The sequence below is a fragment of the Lipotes vexillifer genome, unplaced genomic scaffold (assembly GCF_000442215.2).
Source record: "Lipotes vexillifer unplaced genomic scaffold, Lipotes_vexillifer_v1.1 scaffold628, whole genome shotgun sequence".
NCBI lineage: Eukaryota > Metazoa > Chordata > Mammalia > Artiodactyla > Lipotidae > Lipotes > Lipotes vexillifer.
In genome coordinates this window covers 1,782,342-1,806,526 of record NW_006779395.1, presented here as the reverse complement: position 1 = coordinate 1,806,526, position 24,185 = coordinate 1,782,342, and the positions used below count along the sequence as shown (strand labels likewise).

General features: G+C 36.7%; 1 protein-coding gene across 1 annotated transcript in view; it reads left to right on the top strand.

The window, feature by feature from the left end:
* ANKRD26 (ankyrin repeat domain 26) overlaps positions 1-23,717 on the top strand; it is an 87,479-nt gene extending 63,762 nt beyond the window's left edge. The window contains 10 exon segments of the mRNA XM_007452583.1: positions 2,243-2,313; positions 2,656-2,749; positions 4,968-5,080; positions 6,677-6,806; positions 12,511-12,801; positions 13,388-13,605; positions 14,997-15,225; positions 22,113-22,158; positions 23,570-23,692; positions 23,695-23,717. Coding sequence (XP_007452645.1) covers positions 2,243-2,313; positions 2,656-2,749; positions 4,968-5,080; positions 6,677-6,806; positions 12,511-12,801; positions 13,388-13,605; positions 14,997-15,225; positions 22,113-22,158; positions 23,570-23,692; positions 23,695-23,717 — 1,338 coding nt within the window.
* Positions 23,718-24,185: the final 468 nt, after the last annotated feature.

Below are 24,185 nucleotides of genomic sequence, written 5' to 3'. Positions count from 1 at the left end.
ATATCGTATAATTCATGCATTTAAAATGTGTAGTTGAATCTCTCCTTGTATATTCAGAGAGTCGTGCACTTGGCACCACAGTCAGTTATAGAGCATGTCCATCACCCCCAAAGGAAAACCCTGCATCCCTTAGCCATCACCCATGGCCCCCATCTCCCTCAGCCCCAGCAACCACCAGTCTAATCTCTGTCTCTGTAGATGTGCCTATTCTGGGTATTTCATATAAATGGAATCACACAGTATGTGGTCCTTTGTGATTAGCTTTTCTCATTTGACGTAACATTTTCGAGGTTCATCCATGTTATAGTGCATATCAATACTTCCATTTCTTTTTATTGTTGAACAGCACATTATGTGGCTAAGCCATTCATTCACTCATCAATTGATGGGCCTTTGGGTTATTTCCACCTTTGGGCTGTTAATAATGCTGCTGTGAACATTCATTTACAAGTTACTGTGTGGGCATAATTTTTATCTCCCTGCTGTTGGATTTTATCCTCTGACTTAATTGGCTGATTTCACCTTTTCTTGGCCTTTACTCATGCTGTCCTTTCTGTCTTTACAGTTTCTTTTCCTCTTGCCTAATCCTCCATTTATTCAGACCTGGCCCTCAGTCTTCTCCATGAAGCTCTCTCTGACTGTCCTAGCTCTCATTGACCCTGTCATCTAGTCTGTGAAGAACAGTTTAGCCCTTAATTTTACACTGCTTTAATTTTTTTCATGAGAGAGAATCTTGTCTAAGTATAAATTTGTCTAACAGGGAATATTTATTGATATGCACAGCATCTGTCTTGCATAAATTGAAAATATTTTAGCTTAACAGTTGCTAGGATACAATTAAGTACTTTATACCATACCAATAATTTTTTCTTGGAGCTATTGATATAATAAATCTTTTATTAAAATGTATTTTAAGCAATTAAATATAAAATTAAAAGCTCTTAATCTAATAGAGGAGAATTGTTCAATTAAATGCTCTTTTTTTTCCCCCTCAGTCTGGAAAAAAAAATCTAAATTTGTCTTCCTTCATTATGCAGCCAGAACTGGGGATTTTCACATTTAGAGCATTTCACCAACTGTAAAGCTCTGTGGATAGCTTCTCCGATATCCATACCACATAACCTTAATTTTCTCACCCGAGTACTTTCTAGACATAAACAGTCGCTGGGAGTGAATTGATTTAGAACTTTGATTTAGCGATAGGGTGATATTTCCATGCCAGTGACTTAACCCTTCCTCTGATGGTCATGTAAGTTATGTACCACTCAATTCAGGAGGTGCTATTTGCATATTAATCCATGATCACTGCCCACTGAGTAGTACAGAGAGGAAGTAAGTTATAAATTATTATAAGTGGAAAAAAGTACTGGTTGATTAGTGGAATCAGTGAAAGTTTTTGAAGTACTGGGCACATACATTCTGGTCCTCACATTCCCCGTTTACTGCCAATTTCGATGTTATGGAGAATGATTTCAGTGTGACTTGTACAGGAGACCACTTCTGTTGGCATGCCATCTGCCTAAAATATCAAATTGTTTAGAACATAAAATACAGCAATAGTAATAATTCTAATTGTAAACACTTAGCATTTACTATGTGCCACGTACTTTTCTAAATACGTTAAGTATACCCCCCCCCAATTTAATCTTCCCGACATCCCAGTGAGGTCAGTGCTATTATTATCTTCATTTTACGGCTGGAGAAACTGAGACACAGAAAATTTAAGTAATTTGCTCAAGGACATACAGCAAATAACTGGTGAAATTGGGACTCAGACCCACGCATTCTGGCTCCTGTGTAGATACTGCCTCTCACACTAGTCGCTGAAGCATCTGGTTGTCACCAACAGTAGTGTGTAGTGTGAACGTTCATAATCACTGGAAGAGCTGTGGTCATTCACATATGTGGATATTTAAAATTATAGTTGGTATAGAGTGTGGAATAAAAAATATAAATGTCTTTCCCCATTTGGCCAGTTTATAAATTTGTGTATTTATTTGATAAAATATAATTTAAAGCATGAATGATGTTGTGGTTTAGTACTAGAGGTCAGTAACTTGTAAAGAACCAGATAGTAAATATTTTAGGCTTTGTGGTTCACAAGGTGTCTGTTGTAGCAGTTCAACTCTGCTGTTGCAGCAGGAAAGTAGCCATAAACAATATGCAGATGAAAGACATAAAAACAGATGATGGCGGATTTGCTAGATTATCAGTAACTAAAAAAATTTTTTTCTCCTTTTAGTTGCAAGAAGCACAGGATCGACGTACAGAGGCCATGAGATGTGCTGAGAAGACGCAAGATCACATCCAAAAGTACAATTTAAAGCAGCACAGAAAATAACTTAAGTATAATTATAGAGCAGATAAGCAGTATAGTATGAGAAATATATCAGTAATGACAAAAAATACATCATTGTGAGGCTGGGTAAACATTTCAGCTTTGAGCTATTTTGAAATGCATAATTTTTCTCCATTATTTCTAAATTTTTCACATTATCCACAGAATACAACTAGAAAACGGCACAATTGCCAAATCATCTACTTTTCAAAATTCTAAGAACCTATGTAATTGAACCTGCAGGTGTTTGTTCAGAAAATGTGTGGTATTTTAAAAATCTATGTGTGAGAATAATTATTTTAAAATATGCATTTTAGGCTTGAAATTGAAAATGCCAAATTAAAAGCTACAGTCCAAAAGCAAGCGGGCAAAATTGAAGAGCTTCAGAAAAACCTGTTAAGTACAAGTTCAGTAAGTCAATCTCTTAATTTATGTCATGCTGAAAATGAATTTTAATTTTTTTTTACTAGTAATATATAAGAATATTTTGGACAATATGAAAAGTCTCATTGATAAGAGAGTTTATTTTTATATTGATACTACTTGCTACTAGTAGCATAATTCCTCTTTATAGAGGAAGTTGACTGAAATAATCAAATTGATTTTTATAGTAAGATTTTAATTAAAAAGATTGTGACAGTCCAAAAGCAATATTTTATATATACCACATTTTGTTTATTCATTCATCTGTCAATGAACACTGGGATTTTTCCACCTTCTGGCTATTGTTAATAATGCTGCTATGAACAGTGGTACACAAATATCTGTTTGAGTCCAGAAATTTGAGTAATGATTTGATGTAGAATTCTGAATTTCCCTTGTAATCTAAACCCTCCAGTGCCATTTTGAGAGTGAATTACTTTTAATGTCGTAGTTCGTTTTCTTTATCAAGAAGGAATACTAGGTCACTATGCAAGCATTTTTCTGAAAGGAATGTATTTTTTCCTTTCTTGGATTTATTTTTCTTTAATTTTTAAAGATTTTTTTGATGTGGACCATTCTTAAAGTCTTTACTGAATTTGATACAATACTGCTTCTCTTTTATGTTTTGGTTTTTTGGCCAGGAGGCATGTGGGATCTTAGCTCCCCGACCAGGGATCGAACTCCCTGCATCGGAAGGCAAAGTCTTAACCCCTGGACCTCCAGGGAAGTCCCCCTTTTTTCTTTAAAAAAAGAAAAGAGATGCCAGTGAAAAAGTAGAAATGGTTGCTCAATCAGGGCCTTACATAGTAACAGGTGCTCCTAGCATAGCAAGTTCAGGAACAATTTTTTTCCCAGACACTTGAGTTAATCAGCCTTTCAAAGGTGTAACAGCCAGTCTCAGAAAAGACTGATATGTCATCCAGGATTCCAATTTACCAATGTATAGTGAAAGCTATGTAACTATTTACCAAGCAGAAAGGGATTCTCCTGCCATTTATACTCTCCTTTGTAGGGGAAGCTACCTATGATTTAAAAATCAGAAGATTCTATTGTGAGCCCTAAGTTGGAGGGATGAGGTAGTTGCACCTACCAACTCGTCTCTTTCCATCACAATAGTTAGATTCATGCAGTGTCATTATACAGATATACCTGTCAGGGGAACTAGAACATTCTATTGACTGGCCCTTCTTGTGTTCAAAGAAACATTGAAAATTATTTTTTCTAGACTTGATATAAATTAGTCACGTTGTATTAGCATACTTTTCATACAAGTTACAATACAATATGTTGACAAAAGGAGTCTTATGTGAATGAGAGTGCCAGATGTCCCCTTACATTGTCAAACAGAAATCTATTCGGGTATCAGAAATTGAAAATTTTGTAAGAATACTGCACACTGATTAAGCATATTAAAAAAATAATGAGGGATTTTCTGTAGATTCCTATAGAAATGAGTTAGGATTATGACATAGAATTATTGGCCACTTTAAGGTCTACACAAATCAAAAATTTAATGAGACAGCTTTTCACCAACTCAGTCTGTAGCCCTGGCTTCTCTAGAAAGTTCTCATCTCAGGAATCCCCAGGCCACAGCCAACCTGAGTTAAGATATATGGTCAGCACAGTGTTGAGATGAAGAATCTGGGCTGGGAAGAAGAGAGAGCTCTATCTGACTCAAGACTCCAAACAATATAGTTGAGTATTCACCTGAAAGGAGTGTCAGAAGACTTCCATAAGGTCAGGTCTCTATGGAATAGGAAATTATTCAAAAGAAAACAAGGGCAGGGACTTCCCTGGTGCAATGGTTAGGAATCCGCCTGCCAGTGCATTGGACGTGGGTTCGATCCCTGGTCCGGGAAGATCCCACATGCCGGGGAGCCACTAAGCCCGTGCGCCACAACTACTGAGCCTGCGCTCTAGAGCCCGTGAGCCACGTGATTTCAGTGTGACTTGTACACATGGTTTCAGTGTGACTTGTACAGGAGACCACTTCTGTTGGCATGCCATCTGCATGCCAACAGAAAAATCAATATAAACTGTTTCAAGAAAAGTCATTATTTTTGAAATCTGTCCTTATTGGCACCAGGTTTATAAACTGTGTTTCACTCTAAACGTATATTACTCATGAACTCATGAGAAGTAATATTTTTAAGAAAGAAGAGTAAGTCTCTAGGTTTTAAAAAATAATTAAAATTTTTTTTCAAAGTCTGAGAATGAAAAGGAGCAATTAAAGAAATGTATTGAGTTAAAACAGTCTCTGGAATATAATTTGGATCAAGAAATGAAGAAAAATAGTGAATTAGAAAAAGAGATTACTGGGTAAGATTTTAATATTTCTGATAATTTCAACTATTAATTAATTGATTTAACTATAATTTTGTTTTATTAAAACCTTAGATACAAATTCATTTTATATGTGTATATTCATACTTAAACAAATCATCCATCCTATTTAAAAGTTTACTTTAGAAACTCACAGCACAATCTGAAACTGTTTTGAGTGCCCCAGTATTACAGTTCCTCTTCAATGATTTCTAAAACAATAACAATAGTGTGCCTTGCATATAGTAATGTCACTCTGCTCTTCATCATCTACCTTGAATTTTTATGTCTGCAAGATATCTTTGCTCTTTTTTTGGTAATCCTGCCTTCTTTTAGTTGTGCTCTTCCCCTTCAGCGTTCAAGTGTTTTAATATCTAAAAACCTATTTGTGTCACTGTTTAACAACATCAAAAACTATCTTGATTTTGCTTATATTTTCTTTCTGCTCTAAAAGTTTGGTTCTAGAATATACATACAAAAACATATGTATGACTTAAAGAATAATAAAATTAGTGATCATGTTTTGACCACTCAGATTAAAAAAAAAAAAAAAATAGAGTGTTTCCCAATGTCTGTGATGCCTCCACATGGCTTCCTTTCTGGTTATTTGCTGAGCATAGTTAGCCCTCAGCATCCGCAGATTCAACCAGCCTTAGATTGAAAGTATTCAGGGGGGAAAAAAATTCCAGAAAGTTCCAAAAAGCAAAACTTGGATTGGCCTCAGGTGGCAACTATTTCCATAGCATTTATTTATATTGTATTTATAACTATTTACATAGCATTTACCTTGCATTAGGTATTATAAGTGATCTAGAGATGATTTAAAGTATACAGGAGTATGTGCTTAGGAGGACTTGAGCATCTGTGGATTTTGGTATTATACTTATGGTTCTTCCCTGATTCTCATTAGTGTTTTTCTCTCATTTAATTTTCTCTACATTGCTTGGCATTTTGTTAACATTGTGCTGGGCAAGATTTCTAGATCTCTTAAAACAGCTTGAAGAGACTGGTACACATTCTCTCTTTGTTGATTTCCTTTTTTATGAAGCTCGGCCTGGTTTTTTTCCCCGTCAACTCGGACTCCAAAGATTTTTCTTTCTTGTTTCTTTTTCTGTTTTGAGTGAGTGTCGATGTTTTTTGTGTGTTCTTTCTTTGCTTCTTGTTGAGGCTGTGGTCAGTAGGTACCAAAATGTCTTTTTGTGTCTTTTCAAAACATTCGTATATGATATGCTCTTCTTCTTCAGCTTGGATACTGATCTCTGGTTTATAACTAGTATTTAATAATAAGTTAATATTTCATACTAACACACTAAAAATGGATACTAATAACAGCTTATAAGAACTGTATAATATATGTATACACACACTATATTAACTCTTTACTTAGCATGTGTCATAAAATTTTTCTTCATATTATTTACCTAAGATTATAATTTAGTTATTATGCTTTCAAACAATATTAGATTAGAACAGATGAGAAAGGATTATAATTTATAACGTTTATTTTATATGATGGAACATGTATCTGTTTAAATAATTATTAATTATCTACTCTTAAAGAACCTGACTTATTCATTCTATGCATTTCTACAGACTTAAGGAACTCTTAAAAATGCCAAGAAGGAAGTTAAATGAATATGAAAATGAAGAGCTTAGTTTCCATGGAGATTTAAAAATCAGTCAAATTGAAATGGATATTCAGATTAATATGCTAAAACATAAGGTAATTTTTAATCAGTTTTGGGACCCAAAAGTCACTTAATTTGGGGAAATATAAATCACTCCATACTCTGAGCAATGAAATGCAGATTTGTCTCTTAATGTTTTAGATTTGATACCAGTAAAAAAGACAGCTTTTTCCTATATCATTTTTCCATAAAAAGGGCACACTGTTGACTGTCTGTGTCTTGAACCATGGCTAGTGATCTGAAGCTGAGCAGCACACCATTACCCCAAAGCATCCATTATTTTTTGGTGACAGCTTTATTGAAATATAAAGAACATACCATGCAGTTCACTCATTTAAACTGTACAATTCAGTGACTTTTAGTATATTCAAAAAGTTATACAGTTATCACCACAGTCAATTTTAGACCATTTCCATCACCCTAAAAAGAAACCCTATACTTTTTAGCCATCACCCTGTGCCAGTTTTCCCTTCCTCATATTCCCAGCCCTAGTACCACGACTGTACTCCCTGTTTCTATAGATTTGCCTATTTTGGATATTTCATGTCAGTGGAATCACAGAATATGGGGTCCTTTGTGACTGCCTTCTTTCATTCAGCATAATATTTTTAAGGTACATCTGTTTTGTAGCATGGATCAGTACTTCATTTCTTTTTATTGCTGAATAATATTCATTTGTATGGACATACCACGTTTTATTTATTCATTCATCAGTTGATGGACCTTTGGGTTGTTTCCATCTTTTTGGCTGTTGTTAATAATGCTGCTATGAACATTCATGTCCAGGTTTCGGTGTGAACATATTTTTTTCATTTCATTTTGGAATATACTTATGAATGGAATTGCTGTATCGTATGGTAACTCTGTTTAACCTTTTGAGGAACTGCCGTACTGTTTTCCAGAGTGGCTGCCCCGTTTTACATTTTTATCCAAAGTGTGTAAGCATTCCAATTTCTCTACATGCCCGTCAACACTTGTCATTACCTGTCTTTCTGATTATAGCCATCCTAGTAGGTGGGAAGTGGCATCTCATTGTGGTTTTGATTTGCGTTTTGCTGATGACTAATAATGTTGAGGCACTTTTCGTGTGCTTATTGTCTATTTGTGTATCTTCTTTGAAGAACTGTCTATTCAACTTTTTGCCCATTTTTAAGTTGGTTGTCTTTTTATTATTGAATTGTAAGAGTTCTTTTTGTATCCTAGATACAAATCTTCGATCGGATATAGGATTTTCAAGTATTTTCTCTCATTCAGGAGCTTGCCCTTTCCCCTTCTTGATGGTGTCCTTCAAAACACGGAAGTCTTTAATATTGATGAAGTTCAGTTAGTCAATTTTTGTCTTTTGGTGTCATATCTAAGAATTGCCAAATCCAGTCATGAAGATAAACACCTGTGTTTTCTTCTAAGAATTTTGTAGTTCTAGCTCTTGCATATTGAGTTAATTTCTACATATGGTATGAGGTAGAGGTCTAATTTTATTCTTTTGTATGTGGATATTCTGTTGTCCCAGTACCATTTGTTAAAAAGACTCTTCTTGTCTCATTCAATTATTTGGCACTCTTAAAATCAGTTGGCCATAAATGTGGGGCTTTCCTTTTAGATCCTCAATGGTAATGCATTGATTTATATGTCTGTCCTATGCCAGTACCAAGTCAGATTTTATGAGAATTCTTTCTTAGTCATCTTGCATATTACCAGTTGTTTTATGTAATAATAAAAAGTCAGTGTAGTGGAATGTCTTTAACTCTACTTCCGTGGAGGTTTTTTGCCTCTTGAAGGGGCCTGTGGCCAGCTTATGCCTCACTGACCCCATGACATGATGGGAAGTGGGTTTACAAAGGTAAAGTCCATTCCTTTTTTTCTCCCTCCATTCAGACCTTTAGTCTCTCACCCAGTGCCTCCCACTTCACTCCAGTTTCCATCAATTCTTGGTCACGAGATCTGCTGACTTAGTCTGCTATCTGCTTCATTATGTTTAGCTCATTATAATTCATAGACTCATCCATAGGTTTCACCATCTAGGAGGAGATTAAGTCTGGACTGTCAGCTTTCCTCATTGGAAGTCTCTCTAAGCCATGATGTTGCAATTCACAATTAAATCATCTTTTGACGTGGTTCTTGTGTACAACACTCATGCTGATCTTGTTCTTGACATAGATCCTGAATTCTCAGAAACCACAGTTCCCTGTATCTACCTTCTTTTATTTAAAAAGAAAGAGATGCATAGCTGTACTTTATAGCTTTGCACATAATGAATAGAATAACTATTTCATCCCATCCAAAGAAAACTTTTTAAGAGTATAGCTGTTAAAAACCAGGTAGGGCTTCCCTGGTGGTGCAGTGGTTAAGAATCTGCCTGCCAATGCAGGGGGACAATGGTTCGAGCCCTGATCCGGGAAAATCCCACATGCCATGGAGCAACTAAGCCCATGTGCCACAACTACTGCGCCTGCACTCTAGAGCCCGCAAGCCACAACTATGGAACCTGTGTGCCACAACTACTGAAGCCCATGCGCCTAGAGCCCGTGTTCCACAACAAGAGGAGCCACCGTAACGAGAAGCCTGTGCACCTCCACGAAGAGAGGCCCCTGCTCGCCGTAACTAGAGAAAGCCTGTGTGCAGCGATGAAGACCCAACACAGCCAAAAATAAATAAAATAAAATAAAAATTTTTTTTTAAAAAGGTAATAATCAATTTATCTGGGACAAATAATAGATTAGTAATTTGAATTTCAAAATTTCAAAGCCAGTTTGTATGATATAGAGAAGCACTGTGGTACAGTGTAAAAAATGAGATAGTCCTACCTTCCCTTACAAACAAGCTTTAAGTAAGGTAAAGGAAAAATTGTATTTAATTATATACTGCCAAAGGACACTGCATTTGTTTTACTTCTGAGAAGATTAAAAATGCTTCCATGATGTTTTATTTCCTCTCTGAGGAAAGGACAATGAAGATTGAGTCCTAGATTAATAAATATTCAAGGCTGCCTATCCCTTAGAATTTCAGTAAATTGAGATGAGGTAAAAAAGTCTGATTTTGGTAATTAAACTGACGATTTCTAGTTGTTTTTCAGCTATTATACTTCATATGTCTCCTTACTTACCAACCTTCCTTATCTTCAAACTTGAGGGGAAATTCTGAAGAGGCATACCTGCCTATTTGTAAGAAATTGTAAGTGAAGGGAACCTGCCAAAAACTTCCTCCTGAATAGTTCTTAGGTCTTTCTTCTAGTTATCTGCTTCTTCTCATCAGCATTGTTTGTCATTTTAAATTAATCTCAACGTTTATTAGATTCCAGTTTATAGGAAACCAATTTCTACTGTGTCTAAGTTATGTTTCTTATTGTCTCTTTTTTTAATCCACTTTTCTATCTGTTTTTTCCTAAAAATCTCCTCAAAGTTTAGTAGCTTAAATAAGCAACGTTTATTTTGTTCACAATCTATACTTAGGAAAAGCATAGCCAGGAGAGCTGGCCTCTCTTCCCCTCAGTTGGAACACCTACCCTGAACACCGAGGCTCTCTTTGTGGCCTGAGCCTCCTCACAGCATGGGGCTGGGTTCCAAGGTTAAGAGCCAGGCAGAAGCTGTGTTGCCTTGTCTAACCTCACCTTGCAATTCACACAGCATCTCTTTCACCATATTCTGTTCATTAGGAGTAAGTCACTTATGCTTGGCCCATAGTCTACCTTTTTTTATGGAATAAATTTTTTAAAAAACTTATGGATACATTTAAAAACCAGCATCATCTACCCACTGGCCACAATTTTTTATATTCCTTCCACATGAAGAATACACTTATCCCTACTCAGTTCCCCCACAAATCTCAATCGTTACGGTGTCAGGCTCAGGCTTGAGTCCAGGATCTTACCATCTTTCACCAGTTACAGATGGGGATGAGGCTCCTGGGTGTGGTTTCTAGAGTATAGTCCCTTGAGTACCAATCCTCTCAGTACTAAGACTTGAGAACTAAAGGGACAAATTTTCTGCCACCCACATACCTAATATTCTGTTAAACTGCTAAAGACTCTCCCATTCAGAAATGGAAAATTGAAGACATGCTGGTCCATAGCAGTTCTGAAATACCGCCTGATACCTGCTGCCAGCTCTTTGATTAGGACTTAGTCCCGACCATGGAAGTGATTCTCCTTTGCTGTACCCTCTGAGCTCTTTGTTCTGTCCTTTTCATAAGAAATGACCTGTGTTTGCAGCTGAGTAGTGTTTCTCAAGCCAGCAAGGGAAGAAAATGACACTGAAACCTGGAGGAAGGGGGACTTATAGAACTTCTAAGAAAATTCCAAAGGCCTCTTCTCATTTTGTACTGTCTTGGTCTCTGTTAATCCAAGCTAGCAAGCAGTGTTTTTGCTACCACAGTTCTCTTTAAAGCTTTGAGTGTCCTGTGAATTTTATTGGGGTTCATGCCATTGGAAAAGCTACCCTCCCAAATCTTTTTGAGATAAGCTCTTCCCCTTGGGCTTCTTGTGAAGCTCTTGTAGGATGGGAAACTTTGTAGGATAATGCCTTTAAAATTCTTATGCTTTTTTAAGATCCTTAAAGGAATTTGAGGCACCCACTTAAGTCTTTCCAGGGTGTTAATAAAGGGTTCTGCAGTCTTGGCTTCATCTTTAGACCATGTTTTCCTGGCAGCACCCTAAATCTGATCTTATCCCAGAAGCTTTAGCATTATTTGGGCATGTGGAGATGCTGTAAATGGGATACAGATATTTGAACCCAATGAGTCCTGGATCCTTTATATTTAATAGTCTTTTTTTTTTTTTTTTTAGCTTATCCCTCTCATCAGTTTTACTTTCAGCTGCTTTGTAGCTAGAGTCCCCCTTCCTCCAGGTTGCAGTGTCATTTTCTTCCCTTGCCTAGAAGCTGTCACCTTCAGCCTCTTCAAGGGCCGTCAGGCTTCCATTAACAGTCTTACGAAGCCCTGGGAAGTGTCAAAGAATTTGTAGGCGTGTTTTAAAACTACCACATCCACTTGGCTTGTCTTTTACCAAATATTCATTCTGTCTAAAGGGAAGATCTTCCCAACTCAGTGTCGTTGAAATTCCAGCAAGTTTTTTTGTTTGTTTTGTTTAATATGTTCTCTTATTCTGTGGAAAGTGACAAAGCATTACAAGAACTAATGGCACTTTTTTGTTCAGAAAAATGTATGGATCATCTCGCTAAACTATTACACTGGGAGATGTGATTTCTCCTTAACCCTGTGAAGCATTTCTCCTTGGAACGCAATTCAAATTAGCATAAAATATTTGTAGTTCAGAAAAAAGGCTTATGGCATTAGAAGCCATATTTACAAGACTCATTAGAGTCTGATTTTCAGAGTCTTATTTTGGGAGGCGTTTATTAATTCAGCCCTAAATAACTCCATATGATATCCCTAAAACTTTAAAAATCATGGAGGGTTAAGATGGGGGTGGGGAAGGAGTAAGAGGCTTTCTACTAAGAGGTGACTTATAGTCATTTTCTGGAGGAAAGACATGAATCAATAGAATAAAAGAGTATAAAATCAAATGCAAATGCTGTGTAACAATGATGACAGTAAAGGATATATATTTGTGGCTCTTGGTGGTGTGAACTTTTTTCTTCATTAGTAATTGAAGGTCCTACATGCTACAATATAGACACCATTTTATTGTAACTGAATTTATTTGAAAAGTTGGTACTGGTTTTGAGTTAGGCTATTCTCAGTCTACGTCCCTAATTACCAAACGATTTTATTTTGTTCATGCAGATTGATGACCTTACAGCAGAACTGGAAACTGCGTCTTCAAAATGTCTACATCTGGGTACAAAAAATCAAGTTCTTCAACAGGAGTTATTATCTATGAAAGTAACGCAAAAGAAATGTGAAAAACTAGAGAAGAATAAAAAGAAGTTGGAACAAGAAATAGTGAACCTCAGAAGTCATATAGAAATGAATACGATAGAACACAGTCAAGTAGAGCAGTATAAACGGGAGATTGAAGAAAAAGCAAGACAGGATATAATAGAAAAATTAAAAGAAGTCAACCTATTTTTACAGGTTAATTTTTTGATCTGTAATGTGCCTTAATTCACTTCACTATAAATTACATTTCGGATGTATACATTTTATGTGTTTCTTCTACTTCCCTTATAGCAGTTTGTTTTGTAAATTCCTGGAAGGAAGGTGGCATTTGTTTCTCCCTTTAAATATTTCAGTTTCCATCATTATTCTCACTAAATTGATCTTTCAGAACGATTCTCACTAGAGAATCATTTTATTTTTAAGACCAACTGGTATAAAACAAAACTCTTAGGATGAAAAGAAAATATTGTGATTTAGAAATTGTACTATACTCTTGGATTATTCTTAGTTGTATTGTTCAATTTAAAAATTTTTAAATTGATCCTATTATTCTTTGAATTATCAGATTACATGAGTACAAATATAAGAATGATCCAACTTTAATTTTATAATTAAGATTTAACTCAGTTTACATTGATGATAAATATTTTTAAAGTTCAGCTTTTTTTTTCACATTTAAAATTGCTCTCCGAATCATTGACGCAAAACTAGAGGGCACAAATATACTATAATTATTCAGGTTATAATTATTTTAAACATGTATCTTTTTATTTTACTTTAGACACAAGCAGCATCTCAAGAGAACTTAGAGCAGTTAAGAGAGAATAATAATGCTTCAGTAAGAAGTCAAATGGAACTCAGAATTAAAGATCTGGAATCTGAACTCTCCAAAATGAAAGCTTTTCAAGAAGATTCTAATAAAACAGAGTTGGAAAGATATAAGCAGCTCTACCTCGAAGAACTAAGAGTTAGAAAGTCATTGGCAAATAAACTAAACAAGTAAGTCAAAACATAGAATCATAGAAAATAAATTTAAATTTAGCTCATTAATTTGCCTCTAAAGCATAATTTTTATTGAGCCGGGTTCATGAGATTAGTAGGAAGTGAAAGCTGACTAGATAGTATAACTTTGGAAAATGATGTTAGTAAGTGAAGTCACCTTTAAAATGTTAGTCCAGTTTGCATCTCCCCACCTTTTTGTTGGTTTTACATATCTTTATTTTTTATATTTTCATATATTGGGTTGGCCAAAAAGTTCGTTTGTGTTTCCCCGTAAGATGTTACTGGAAAAACCCAAACGAACTTTTTGGCCAACCCAATAGTTAACCTGATTTAGTCTTTAAGCTAAGTGTTTTTGAAACTTTGTAATTTAGATAAAATTTCTTGTTGGAATTCCCGTAAATAGAAATATTAACGAGTTTATTTTTTGGAAGATTACAGCTTAAACGCAAAGCGTCCCATTTTAGCATTTGGTAAATTTACTTTCTGGATTATGATCTTTGGTATCATCGCTAGAGGGCGCCCTGAGACAAACTACTGTATTTGAAGTTTTTCTACTCTACATAAAGGCATGCTTGTGAAATAAGGGGAAAGTAACAGAGGGGCGAAGGGCCGTATAATTCACAGTGTCTAAAAATAACACGGTGGCCTGCGTGAGGGGGTGCGTGGAAGACCGCAAGGGCAGATCCCACCCCCAGTGCCTCAGTAACAGTGTTACCAGTACCTGTCCGCAGCCTGTTAGGAACCGGGCTGCACAGCAGGAGGTGAGCAGTGAGCGAGCCAGCAAAGCTTCACCTGCCGCCCCCCATCGCCCCCCGTCGCTCGCATTACCGCCTGAACCATCCTGACAACCCCCATACACCCCCATCCATGGAAAAGTTGTCTTCCACGAAACTGGTCCCTGGTGCCAAAAAGGTTGGGGACAGATGCTCTAGATTATTCCTCAGTGCCGAATGCTTAATTTCTCTGAGGTAATGAGTGAAATGTGTATACAGGGGTGGTGAAAGCAAATGCTTGAAAATGTCTTTAAGGGATGGTTTGCTTTTTCATCCCTGAACTGGTTTACTAAAGGTGGGTGTCTAAGTGCAGCCATCGCAGAAGGCAGCAAGCGTCACCTGTTAAGCCGTCTCCATCGCTGACACCATTTCTCTCCTCTCCCGACTTTGACTTACTTGTTAGTTAAGGATCCCCCAGACACATATATGCTTCTTTAGAACAATTTTACACCTAGAATTGTTTATAGTAGGTCTGCTCTGAGCCATTTTCAGTGTTAAAACGTGGTTTAATGGGACATTCCATTTACTATTATGGCAATTTAAAAAACGCAAATCGTTTAGGAATCATTTAGGGAAAATGAAATGATTGAAATTGGTGTTTTGCCATCTTCCCAGGACTAATGAGAGGCTGGCAGAGATCAGTACCAAACTACTGGTGGAGAAACAGCAGAACAGATCTTTACTCAGCACTCTTATTACAAGGCCAGTCCTGGAGCCGCCTTGTGTAGGAAGTCTTAATAATAGTTTAGTGCTCAATAGAAATCTTACTCCAGGAGAAAACTTAGAGATTTCTACCTCAAGTTCACGCCCTTCAAATAAGAGCATGGAGATTTACTTGACCAAGGTTAGTTATATTATCCTTTTTTCCTTGGGTTTCAGATTTCTGATAATTCTTGTTTTTAATTTGGTGAAATTCTGAATTGTTTATTTGACTTACACACACGAAGTAAAAGCCATAATTAATTGTGCTAATAACGAGACAGAAATTTTATGATTTTTTTAAAGTCCCGGGATTTCTCATTTTCAAGAGAGATTTATCATTAACTTTATTCAGTAAATGTAATTAAACTGACAAATTTTAAATTTCTTGAAAAACTGCAGTTAAATTCTATTTTAGAAATTAAATATTATTGCCTAATAACCAAAGATATACTTTCTAGTTGATTTCAGTTTGGCAGTGGTTTATAATCATTTTCAAGTTTTGCTGCACCCTGGTTTTTCTACCCCTAAGCATAAGTGAATGATTGGCATCCAAACACTTAACCATGTATGGATTTTTTTTATTTAAAGAAATCCTAGATAAATCCTTTCTGTGAATTAAATAGACTTGTAGCACTAAATAGGTTAATTTCTGTTTTTAAGTTAAAATTTTTTGTCATTTTCATACATGAGAGTACATCCTTAATTGCTGTTTTACTTAGAGCATTTTCATTGAATTTTTATAAAATGTCTTGCTGAGCAATTGTAGAACATTTCTAAATACGTAAATAAAGCAAATATTTAAATTTTTAAAATGAAGTCCACTTATGTCTCTGTCTTGCCATCACCTGGATGAATGATGACTATGATGGGGAGTCTTTAAATTGCAACTAGTTTTCATTGTGTATCATTGTTATTAAAATATCCATCTCAGTGCACAGGGGTTTATGGTTTTGATGGTGTTTTCATGATGTTCTTGATGCAGAGAAAAGCAGCCCTTGTTAAATGAAGTCTCAGCCTGTTTTCTCATTTGGCTTCACGTCGTAACAAATCATAGAAGAGCAAAGCTAAGGTTTCTTAGACAGTGCTGTGGCTAAATTGGGTCTAAGTGCTTCAGAGCCGTGAAACTGGACTCCAGGGTCAAAAAGAAAATGCATGCCAAGCCCTCTGTCAGTTGCTAAGCATGATGTAAACTTAGAATGTTCTCATGAGTTGTCACCCAAAAAATCAGACAATGTATCATTTTACAAGATGAAGATGAAAGTGTGTGTGAATGCAGAAACAATGTGAGAGAAAATTTCTGCGGGAACTTTTTCCTTTAATTTTTTTGGAGGAAAGAGGTGTTTATTTTTTTTAGTAATTCTAGATAAATCGAAAAATAGTTTATTTTAAACTCAATGTTGTAGTTACTAGGTATACATAGTTCCATTGTGGGGTCTTTGCCAAATCGTGCTGGTTTTAATAAGAGAGATTGAAGAGCACTACTTACTCTATCAAGGTGCAAAGACATGTCTCCATAATCACTACAGAATGCCACGGAAGAGTTATTATACAGTTGTTGTTCACATAATTCTTTTTTTTTTTTTTTTTTTTTTTGTTTTGCGGGGGGAGCCACTTAGACATCGTTGTCTTTCTACCCCTCCATGTGTCCTTGATGTGGGGGAATTTCAAAACATACCTGGCCTCGCAGTGATTCTGTGCTGCCCCCTCTTGCGTGGTTTGGGCCGGCTGTCCCTCTATCCGGCTGGTCTGTGCCTCAGGGGGAAGAATGTGGGATCTTCCCGGACCGGGGCATGAACCTGTGTCCCCTGCATCGGCAGGCAGACTCTCAACCACTGCACCACCCGGGAAGCCCCACATAATGCTTAGTAAGACTTACAGAAAGAAGGTGCCTTCTGGAATTGCTAGGAATATAATTATTTCTACTAGGAAAACATAAAATAATACTATGAGAGGTGTTAACATACTGTCTAAAATGATAGAAAGGGGTGGGTTTTTGGATGGGACATTACAAAACAATAGCCTTCTAAAGGTTTTAGCTATGATTCTACAAAGTAAAATGTTAAAAATGGCATTAGGATTGCATTTGTTTATCAGTCTCCTTTATTTGCAAGGTTTTAACATTTTGGACTATTCCTACTGTGAAGTTTTATCTTACTCAGCATTTTCCCCTGACTTTAAGGAAAATAATTATAGCAAAGTACTGCTCTAGGTCTGTGGTTTCAGTTGCACTGGTTGTAGCAGCAAGCTTTCTCCATGTACCTAACGCTTAGATTTATTACCTCCCTCACCAGTACATGAAATTCAGTCTTATCAGTTGATACCATTGTGGGGGTAGGAGATTACTACGTACCTGTCTTGCTAATTTTACCCTCAGTTTTCACATTCTAGTTAATTCTGGGATGTTTTGTCCTATATATCAGAAGTAATTTTACAGTTTTTTTCAATTGTGTTATTTAATTATATTATTATAAAATACAAAAAGTTAACATTAGCCAAAACAGCTATGTCACTGTTAGATTTTCTTGCACATAGAATTTTTTCAAGAACTGAAAACTTAAGAATCTATTCCAGACAATTTTATAACAGACACAATTTCACTGGTTTAAAGATTTTTTTATGTTCGAGAGTTTTTAGGTATTTGTGTGCCGAACACGATGCATGGCCACAGTAGTTAATAAATGCCCTTTAAATCTGTCTTAAGTAGGAGGGCTACATTTTACATTGACTGATTTTGGACTTTTGGTGCATTACTGACACTTTCAAAATTTTTCTAATGATTTATTTAAGTAATTTAAAAAATTGCTCAAATGTCCATTCAGTTTAGCAACTCTCTTTCTAAATGTGGTCATACAAATGCACTGAAGCTAAAACAATTAATATTCCTAAGACTTTGCCTTTTTATATGACACAACATTTTGTGTCTCACCAGAATATTGAGTCACATTTCTTTTAAAAAAATAGGCCTCCTGTTTACATCACCAAGGCAGTGCCTATCCACTCTGAGTTTTAACTCTAATCAAGTTACCACAGTAGTTAAGCTAGTTTCTCATAAGGCGCAGGCAGAGTTCAATAAGCTTGTTTATTGTCTCTGTTTATTATATCAGTATAATCCTTCTTGTTCCCACTTCATTTTGTCCACATGGACAAATGAGTAGGCATTTTATCTTTTGAAAGATAGAGGTAATAGTTCAACTTCTTAACAGTTCTTTTTCTTTCATTCATTTTTTTTTTCTGTACTTAGTTTTTCAGCTCCTTGATCTACAAATTCTTCCTCAGTTCTCTCTGCAGCAAAATAATGTACTTAATATCTACAGACTGCCAAGTGTAATTTCCTTCATACATTAGCCTGTTTACAATTGGATAATGAATTGAAGTGGTTTAAATGACTTGATTTTATTACATTTTCGTGACATTTAAAATGAGCGATATCAAATTTTTAAAGTATCAGTAATTACTGAAAATAAATGAACTTTGGAAATGAGTGTGCGTGTGTACGTGTGTGGTGTGGATATATTTATCAAATTGGTCTTAAAAAGAGAGTGCAACACTATTTTCCAGCCTGCAGTCTCAGATATCATTTAACAGTAATACACTCTGGTTGGGTGAACGAACACATACTTGTTGTGCTTCATACTGTTATTGGCTTCGCTACATTTCTTTCTAAAACGTTCCTTTCACCTTTCCCCTACTTTACAGTGGGGGTTGTTTTGAACAATGTACATTAATGATAAAGTCAGGGAAGAAGAAGAAAACGTTCCCTCAGTGTCGTCTCGTCCTCTGCCTCGTTGGAGCAGAGGACCCTCGTGTGGTGGGTATAGGTGGCAGATGACACTTGTCTTCCCCTTCGGAGTTCAGCACGCGGGAGTCAGCAGCTGGAGGTCAGCTAAGGAGCTTTGCTACTGTCACATAACTAACGAATTGGAGGACGTGCTTTAGGTGTGCAGACACAGTGGGCCTCAGGATACTTCATCCCAAATTAGGCCTAAGGGAAGGAAGCAAATGCTTGACCCTCGCCCCAGGGCAGGCTGCTTACCGCGGGCATGAGAGCAGACCCCAGTTCCCGGTGCTGAGGGCACACACACCTTCTCAAAGAAGAGATTCGGAAGCAAGCAAGCACTTCTTAGTTCCTTCTCCCAAATTCACCCATTGGGTAACTCTCCCCTCCTCTCATGAGGAGGGTAGGAATGTAAGTCCTCACGTTGAAACTTTAGGCCAAGGAATTAGCCTGTAATTTCTGACTGGATTTAAATTCTAATTGAGATTACACTCATGGTTTTTGTACATGCAAACTAATGATGGGAGATTGAAGTATGCCAGATGGTAAAGAGAAATCTGTTTTGTGTTTTAAATTATGCCATAAATAACCCGCAACATGGATAATTCATTTGTTGACTCATTTCGGTAAACCAAGTTTTATTTGGAGGAAACGAATATCCTTTTAAAGAAGAATCTCCTCGATTTTGGCCTGTGTGATTCAACTACAGATTTTCTCCTTCAAGTTCCCTGTCCTGTGGTTAAAAAAAAAAAATCTGTGCTGGGCTTCCCTGGTGGCGTAGTGGTTGAGAGTCCGCCTGCCGATGCAGGGGACACGGGTTCGTGCCCCGGTCCGGGAAGATCCCACATGCCGCGGAGCAGCTGGGCCTGTGAGCCATGGCTGCTGAGCCTGCGCGTCTGGAGCCTGTGCTCCACAACGGGAGAGGCCACAACAGTGAGAGGCCCGCGTACCACACACACACAAAAAAATATCTGTGCTTTATAAATTAAATATACTGACTGCTACTAATAGGAGTTATGATAATTTATTCTTGTTCATGCCTTTAAAACATATAATTTAGTTAGAAAGCTACTATTTCATGTCTCATGCATCAAACGTTATTGAGCTACATGACAAAGTTTTACATATTCATTTTCTCTGAGTTATAGTTAAAAATCTATGTTTTTTTTTTCTTAATCTGAGGAAGTAGCTGGCGTAGAACTCTCTCTAGACTCAGTGAGAAGGCCGTTGGCTTTGTGACAAAGTCTCTCTGAGCCTTTGTTACCTCTTTTGTAGAATTAGGGACTTTGACTAAATCAATGACTCTCATACCTTAAAAAAATTTTTTTCAAGGAAAAGAACCTTTCTTTTTTTTCTTTTTTTTTGCGGTACGCGGGCCTCTCACTGTTGCGGCCTCTCCCGTTGCGGAGCACAGGCTCCGGACGTGCAGGCTCAGCGGCCATGGCTCACGGGCCCAGCCGCTCCGCGGCATGTGGCATCTTCCCGGACCGGGGCACGAACCCGTGTTCCCTGCATCGGCAGGCGGACTCTCAACCACTGCGCCACCAGGGATGCCCCCTTTCTTTTTTTTAAAAAAAAATTTTTTTTGCATGAAACTGTATTATATAAAACAGAGACAAATATAGAGCTGTTTAGCTAAAGGAGTGGCTGGAGACCCTGAAGCTGTGACTTCTTTGTCCTTCAATCCTGCAATGTCCTCAGTGGGACCTTCCATTTCTCTGGGACATAGTTGGGAAACTACCAGTTGTGAGAGAATCCTTCTAACTAAAAATTTTTAGAATTAAAACTTGCTGATATATTGTTTTCCTGTGTATAATTTTCTCACCTTTCTGTGTTTTTGTTAAATGGAAAAGTTTAAAGAAAAATGCAGGTGTGTTCTCCTTATTCATGTTCGACTTCCAGCTACTTCCGCCAGCTGAACATGATCCTCACCTAGAAATCAACATGAGGGTCTCGGACGTACATGTTGAGGAAAGGAGCTTTTGGGGGAAAAGAGCGTAAATCTCACACGGGTCATTCTCTACTTAAACGCGTGTAAAAACGTGACCTACATTTTGCAGTGTTTATGAATGGTAATAAAAAATCATTTCAGTAAAGGCTTCTTCCTTCATCTGTTACGAATTATTAATTTCACAAAACCTGTCTAGTAATGTTGTCACATTATTCATTTTATAGGGCCTCTCTATAGTCCTGTTGTCAGAAAAGTGTTATGGAAAACAGTCTCTGAAAATATTGGGAAACCTGCTAGCCAAAAAATTTGTCTTTGCACCTAAAATTTACAAAGGCGTTGGCTATCATGATATCATTATCATCACAGTGTTTATTATGTTCAGTATACTATTTTAGACCCTGTTTAGTGAGAGGGTGCCTTTTATAAGATTTTTAAAAGAACACTCTAGGTGGACACACTTGTAATACAGTTTGAAATGTTCCCACACATTTCATAATTAAGTAGATAACTATAATTAGTCAAATGTTTCAAAAAGTTGGCCCTAATTTCTAGAATGGAAACAAAGTTACAGTTAAAGAATTATGTATTGTTTTCCTTGTTTCTAATTCTAGAAAGTCATGAATCAGAAACTGAGTTTGAAAACTGGCTCTAGCCTCTACTTTTCCTTTCTTCAAGCAGATTTTCTGAAATAAATGTTTTAGTCCTAACATAGACAGCAAAATACCTTTACTTAATTTTTTGCCAGTAGAATTTTGACATGACATGACAACAGAACCATTTTCTTCATTTTATGTATTTAAGATTCTATGTTGAAAAATTATTACCATAGAACATACCTTAAAATTTTAGTTTTATAGAAGTGTAAGAATGGAAAACTCATAAAGGAAAAATCCATTAGAGTAAAAAAACTGATTAAACTTTTATAAAGAGCAATTTTTCTAAGAGTTGCAAAGTAATGCATTCATTGTAATATATAACTTGAATCGTTTAAACTTGTTTGTACCAATAAGATCAAATATCACCCTCTGAAATTATGTATATTCAATAGACTGATATTTATTGTACTTTTTATCAGATTAATCTAAATAACATTACATATATATGTTCTCTATTATCTAAAATCAAAATAAGTAGGAATTTATTTTATTTTATTTATGTGATTATTTTTCTATTTAAGCAATCCTCAAATTAGGTCTAGTCTCTATAAGTATTATTTAAAGGCCACATTTCATAAGCTATACATCATTCCTACAAAAATGTCTCTTGTCTAACTTAAACATATATAATATTTGACTTATTTCAGATGCAGCAGGAGATGGAAAAAAATATAACTAGAGAACTAGAAAAAGGTATGTTGCTGAAATTTATGAATTAAATTTAGACATTGATTTCTGAAATAAACTGTAAATATTCAATAGTAAATGGCATCTCTTTCCATTGTTTGGATGACAGATACTATTGATAGGCTAAATATCTTTTCTTATACATATCTAATGAAAAATGTGAAAGCATGAACATTCATAACGAAAAATATCCTGATTCCTCATTTATTCATCATGTTCCATAGCTTTAAAAAAAAAAAAAATCTCAAAAAGTCTATGTATTTCTTTTTATTTCTGGCTCTATCCTTCCTCTACTTTTGCCATCCCTGTGGAACTGTCAACCCGCACACTGACACTATTAGAAAACACGGGGTTCATCAACTTCTCAAGTTTCTGGCAGTGATTAAGGCCAAAAAACCCAGACTCAAGCAGTCACGTTCGTGTAGCTGTCACTTAGTGGCTGACATTAAAATTTCCTGTCATTGACTTTGTTATTGGTTTATCTTTTGCTCTCAGGAAAAATTCCAAATTCCCTATCATGGAATAAAAACACCCAAATCGGGCTTCCCTGGTGGCGCAGTGGTTGGGAGTCCACCTGCCGATGCGGGGGACACGGGTTCGTGCCCCGGTCCGGGAAGATCCCACGTGCCGCGGAGAGGCTGGGCCCGTGAGCCATGGCCGCTGGGCCTGTGCGTCCAGAGCCTGTGCTCCGCAACGGGAGAGGCCACGGCAGCGAGAGGCCCACGTACCAACAAAACAAAACAAAACAAAAACACCCAAATCAGTTTGGGTCCTGCCATAGTATTCAGCCTTATCTCTTTACTACCTTCCTCTGCCCCTTTGCTCTGCATCTAGTCAAATAGACTCTGCTTACAATCCCACAGGTGCTCTTCCTCACCTTTAGTCTTTGTATTTGCTTCTTCCCTGCATCTCCCGTACTTTTTCCTTGTCCTTCAGGTATCCACTTACATTCCACCTCCACCAAAAAGCTGACAGTATTGACACAAAGCTGGGTGTCACTTCTGAGTGTTCCTTGTACCCTCTTTTATACCTGTCATAGTATTTATGACTCTGTATGGAAATTGCCTGTTTGTCTGTTTTTCCAGTATATAGTATATGATTTTTCAGGGTGGACTGTGTCACCTTCATCTTGTAATTTCAGTGCTTGTTACAGCACCTTAGCAGATGGTTGTTGAGTAAATGAATGAAGAATGAGAAAATCAGAAGCTCTGATACTCAGCCACAAGAGCAATTAATTCATCGTGCAACCAAGGGCAAATTATATAATAGTAATCTTGTATTTTGTGTTATGTCGTGTATAGATATTTTTCATTCTTCTGAACGCTTAGAAAGGTCTCAGCTTTTTTTTTTACTAACTTATATTTAGTTAACTCAAGTATTTTAGGTAAAGAATATAATCCTTTCTTTTTCTTTTCAGCTGCTGCTGAATGTGAATCTGGATCCTATAGAGCTTCTCCTCTAGGAGCTACTGATGAGTCAAATCTAAATCAAGATCTAGTTTTGAAAACATCACAAGAATATGTACAGATTTTGAAGAAAAATTATATGATCTAAAAGATAAATAGTAAAAATTTCCCTACTGGGTTGTTTGCATAACATTTTAGTTGTTTCCCATTAAACATGATGTGAAAATCTTTATTAAAGGAAAATATTTTTGTATTATATGTGTATGATGAAAATTTATATAGTATTTTAAACCATGTTTCTCTGCATCTAACTTACTTTTAAGCAGATTTTGTGAATCAAAACACTGTTGAGTTTTACATACTCAAACTGAGCCCTGATACCAGCACCCAGACAACCAAACTTGTCATTAATATATAGTGCTGTTGGGCTTCCCTGGTGGCGCAGTGGTTGAGAGTCCGCCTGCTGATGCAGGGGACACCGGTTCGTGCCCCGGTCCAGGAAGATCCCACATGCCGTGGAGAGGCTGGGCCCGTGGGCCATGGCCGCTGAACCTGCGCGTCCGGAGCCTGTGCTCCGCAACGGGAGAGGCCACAGCAGCGAGAGGCCCGTGTACATATATAGTGATA